A 5,209-nucleotide genomic window follows, 5' to 3' on the forward strand; every position below is an offset into this window, starting at 1 on the left:
CTTCCCCATTTCTTGTCCCAGTGACAGCCCCCCTCCACCTTCCCCATTTCCTGTCCCAGTGACAGCCCCCCTCCACCTTCCCCATTTCTTGTCCCAGTGTCAGCCCTCCCCTTCCCCATTTCTTGTCCCAGTGACAGCCCCCCTCCACCTTCCCCATTTCTTGTCCCAGTGACAGCCTCTGACCCCACCTTCCCCATCTCTTGTCCCGGTGACAGCCTCCCTCCAGCTTCCCCATTTCTTGTCCCAGTGACAGCCCCCCTCCACCTTCCCCATTTCTTGTCCCAGTGACAGCCTCTGACCCCACCTTCCCCATCTCTTGTCCCGGTGACAGCCTCCCTCCAGCTTATCCCCATTTCTTGTCCTGGTGACAGCCCCCCTCCACCTTCCCCATTTCCTGTCCCAGTGACAGCCCCCCTCCACCTTCCCCATTTCTTGTCCCTGTGACAGCCCCCTCCACCTTCCCCATTTCATGTGATGGGATTGTATTCATAAAGCACGGCTACAATTATGGATAAGGAAGCAGCAATCAGTTTGACACCAAACGTGCCTATGTTATAATGTACAGCTGGTATATTGGTCACATCAAATCTATTAAGTGATATGGACATTAGACATGTGCGATTCTTTTCGTTCCGAATGGAAATTCGGACGAAATTTTGGATATTCGGATGTATCCGAACTACAGATATAACGAATGCAAACGAATCCGAATTTCCAATTCCGAAATTCGTTAGCGGTAGTCTGGACGAAATTTCATTTTTTGGACGAACTTTCTTTGCAGCAAAGTGACATTTGAGAACAACAAAACGTTTTTGTTTTCCCTCTTAAATGTCACTTTGCTGCAACAAACGAACGAAACGAAATTTCGTACGGATTACCGCTAACGAATTTAGTCCCAATCCGACGATGCTCCGCAGCAGGCGCTGATGTGCGTCAGACATGTGTGTACAAGAACTGCACAGGCATCTGTGTCATCTATGAGCCACCATATCAGTACAGGAAGTAGATGGTGACCCCGGGTGATGGCTGAACAAAGATGGCTCTGTGCTTATGGAGAGAAAAGCTGATGAAGGCGCATGAATTTGGCTGTTCAGCATTACATGATATCTCGGCATTCTAAATGATCTGTTTTGGGGGGCGGTTTTCAGCGGGCCCCTCCGTATTTTTACATAAATATTCTTTAAATGTTAATAATTGACATGACTCTATTTGTAGTTTATGATCGGAGTCTTTGGGCCGTCTTGTGTCTATTATACAGATTTATATCATTTTATTGACATTGTTTGTTATGTTGATATAAGCGCTGCGGCGGCGGCGAGCTTTTATCACTGTATTATGTAACGCTCCTCTGCTCGGCTTAAAGGATTTTTTCCCCGGACGGCATTCTTTTATGCCCGGCAATGTTTTGTGTCTTCGTGCAATCCTCTTCAGAAGGTCAGATGTCATTATTGACTCGCAGAAAGTCCAAAGTGGTGACATTTCACTGTCTGCTGACATAATGGGCTTTTGTGTCCGGGCTTATCTGTCCTCCAGAGAGCCTTTAGTTTATATTCATCCTTCCCTGGCAACAGTTACATGGAGACGTCCCCCCCCCCAAAAAAAAGCCCTTTGACCCTTGTCGGCCATTTTGTCTCATGCTCAGCCCTGAGGGACAGTCCCTGGAGGTTTCTTGTCCCTGAGTTTGAAGACTGGTTTGGAGACTTGGGCTTCTATCACACGGCCATTCCTTCACTTCTGACTGCACTACGTTCCTCATGGGCGGTTGGATGTAAGAGGACCCGTGTCCACCTATATCCAGGGCCAGATTTCCCACAAGGCCAACCAAGGCCTGGCCTTGGGGCAGCAGGGAGTTGAGGGGCAGCAGGGGTGTGGAATTCCTATCCCCCAATGCCCGGGACATGCAGTTCCGGGCGCCGGGCGGGTAGTTGTTTTCTACATTTAGCCCGGCTTTGGGCAAGCAGAGCTAAATGTACAGCGGGTAAGCCACCGCTTGTTTTGTATGCAGCCTGCAGGTCTGCCATTCTCCATGGGGGGGAGCACCTTTTTGGCGGGTAGAGGGGGCGCATTGAGGAACCTGGCCTTGGGGCAGCAGAGAGAGTAAATCCGCCCCTGCCTATATCCGCCCACTTCCAGGTCTGGTGGACAAAATGCAAAACGTTTGCTTCCATGTCCACTTTTACTGACCTGCCTGGAAGTGCATGGACATAGGTGGACGCAGCTGCCCATGGACATCCGGCTACCCATAATGCTTACATGGGCCCGTTTTTCCTCCATCCGATAGTGGAAGAAAAAATCCCACTGGACATATTTGTCTCTGTTCTGACTCATCTCAGCAGGGCGCTCCTGGCTGCCTGAATACCCAAACCGTGACTTATCTGATTGGATGCAGTCATTGCTTGGCCAACTTTTTTCCACTCGGCTCCTTCAACCCGAATTTTGACCAATTTAGCAGAATTTGGCTGTGGATGGCCAGCATAATTCTAGACACCATAAAGTGCTTATGAGGGCAAGATCTGATTGGATGCAGTCATTGTTTTTCCAACAATTTTCCACCCAGCTCCTTCTATTTTTCAGCTGCGTTTTGAGGAGTTGGGTGGTGTCAACAAGGTCTACCATGACTTGACTTTTGTCCAATTTAGAGGGAATTGGCCATGGATGGCCAGCATAATACTAGACATCATAAAGTGCTTATGAGAGCATAATCTGATTGGATGCAGTCACTGTTTGGCTAACCATTTTCCACCTGGCATTTTTGGATTTTTCTGTTAAGTTTTGAGGAGCTGGGTGGTGTCAACGGGGTTTCTCAAATTCTGTCCAATTTAGCGTGAATTGGCCGTGGATGGCCAGCATATTTTTAGACACCTTAAAGTGCTTATGAAGGCAAGATCTAATTAGATCTGATTGGATGCAGTCACTGTTTTGCCAACAATTTTCCACCTTGCTCCTTTGAGTTATTTACTTGACTTTGGTGGAGGTAAATGGTGCCAAATTTTGTCCATTTCGCAGGAATCTACCAACACCTGACTCCTTTTATTTTTTAGTTGACTTTTGTGGTGCCAAATTTTGTCCAATTTATCAGGAATTGGCCAAAATTCAAGACATGGGCAACCAACATATTTCTAGACCCCAGAGAGTGCTTAAGAGGGCAAGATCTGATTGCCCCCAGGCACCTGTTTTGGTGTTATAATGGCCAATCTATTGTCTACAGGGATGTGCCCTACAGACACCTCCAGTATTACCTTGTTCTTATGATGGAAAATATAGTATTGATCAGACATGTTTCTCTTAATTGGGCAATTATTATACCTCCAATGGACTATGGTTGGTGTTGGCTGTGGGCATCTCATATCTAAATCTGTCTGAAATGGGCCATTTAGTGTTTATAAGCACCTAAGCTGATCAGATGATATACATGTATGTGGACTGTTTAATCTGCCAAAGGATCCATAAATTTGTTCAGGCACCCCTGCCAGACAACACAGCCATGTCTGTGACCTCCACTGTGCCAGCAGCACAGCTCGGTCAAGAACACACCCACAGCCTGCTTATTGGACAGCAAAAGAGCATCAGTATGCTAATAAGGTTAATTTACCTCGCTCATCCTCCTGGCTGTCTCTGCTCACTCTTTCCCCTGGCTGTCCGCTCTCTCTCCTGGCTGTCCCTCCTCTATCTCTCTTTGGGGATGCATGCTGCATTGCTGTCTTGCCATTTCTAAATCACTGCCCGTACACCGGGAAACAGTTGAAGCTTACATCGGGCTAAATCATCAGTCTGCTGCAAGCAGGAGGAAGCATTTCCTCAGTCTCCTCTCCCTTACTGATCAGCATGTTCATCAGGGGTAGCCAAACTGCGGCCCTCCAGCTGTGGGGAAACTACAAATACTATCACGCATCTGCCTCAGTAGGCCATGGCTGCGGCTGCCAGAGACTTGCAATGCCTAATGGGACTTGTAGTTTCATCGCAGCTGGAGGGCCGCAGTTTGGCTACCCCTGATGCACATTGTAACCTTGTAGCCAATCACATGGTGAGAGGCTGCAGCAGGGGCCGATCTGTGTCAGGCATTTGTGAAAACAGGCTGCAGCAGGGGCCGATCTGTGTCAGGCATTTGTGAAAACAGCCAAGAACTTCACAAGGACCGGGATTGGAATGACTGTGCCATCTCAGTCCAGGAAGCATAAGATGACCATAGATGATACCTGAACAAAGATGGCGCTGTCCTTTGGGAGGAAAAAAAAAGCAGATAAAGGCATTGTCAGGGGGAGTGATCTCTGTGAGAGGAAATAAATACCTGGAAGTGTTACACTGACACGTTATTCATCATGCATGGACTTAACATGAGACGTATATCTGATGACAGGTCCACTTAAAGCGCAAGATTTTTCAGTCTCAACAAATTGTTTCATAGTCGAATGTTCTTACCTGCTGCTGCTGCTGCTGCTGAGCCCGTCCTTGGCACAGGCTCTGGCCCCAGGTGGTAGTCGTCAGTATCAGGTTCAGGGTCGCCAGGAGGAGAGCGGCGCCCCCTAGCGCCAGTGCCAGGAGCAGCAGCGGGAGGAGCAGAGCAGTCCGACCCGCCCTCCTCTTACTCCAGCGCGACATTGAGGTCACTCCGTCCCCTATAACGCTACATCCTCATCGCCAACTTGCCCGCCGATCCGCACACCACGGAACCTTATGGAAAAGGTCGCAGCCCGGTAAAGTGTTCGGCGCCGGTAATAGGTGACACAAGATACTTTGCAACACTCTCACTGGATGAGGAGGAACGATAAGTTTGCAAAAAGTTTTTGCAAGAAAAGTTTGCAAAATCCTAAAAAAAGAAACAAAAGCACAAAAAAAAGTCTTAAAAGTTTCAGAAAAGGAGGAAAAAAAAATTAAAGTGAGCGTTCCTCGATGTTTCCCAGCATGCCCGGCGCCGGTTCCGAAGGTTCAACCCTCTCGTTTCTCATCGGCATCCCGCGTCGAATGAATGAAGCAAAACCCGTAAGACAGCGGCCATCCGAAATTTAGAGGAAACAAAACTACCAAAAAATCCAGGACAGAAGTGCCAAAAACAAATTCTTTCCTATTCTCTAATTCCCATCAGACAAAAAGGTCCAGCTGCCCTGAGCCAAAGTGCGGCCATCTTGTACCTGATCCCCCCACGCACACAGCTAGAGAAGTCCCAGGACAAGTGTCGGACTCCGGAGGCCCTTCCGCTGCAACATGTGAA

At 48.3% G+C, this 5,209-nt stretch overlaps 1 protein-coding gene across 1 annotated transcript in view; it reads right to left on the minus strand.

Annotated features, from left to right (window-relative positions):
- TNFSF12 (tumor necrosis factor superfamily member 12) overlaps positions 1 to 4,686 on the minus strand; it is a 9,289-nt gene extending 4,603 nt beyond the window's left edge. The window contains exon 1 of the mRNA XM_018573696.1: positions 4,397 to 4,686. Within this exon, the coding sequence (XP_018429198.1) occupies positions 4,397 to 4,599 (203 nt within the window). The 5' untranslated portion in view covers positions 4,600 to 4,686. The remainder of the gene's footprint in view (positions 1 to 4,396) is intronic.
- Positions 4,687 to 5,209: the final 523 nt, after the last annotated feature.

Source organism: Nanorana parkeri, unplaced genomic scaffold (assembly GCF_000935625.1).
Source record: "Nanorana parkeri isolate BGI_ZX_2015 unplaced genomic scaffold, ASM93562v1 scaffold2493, whole genome shotgun sequence".
In the NCBI taxonomy this organism is placed as follows: Eukaryota; Metazoa; Chordata; class Amphibia; order Anura; family Dicroglossidae; genus Nanorana; species Nanorana parkeri.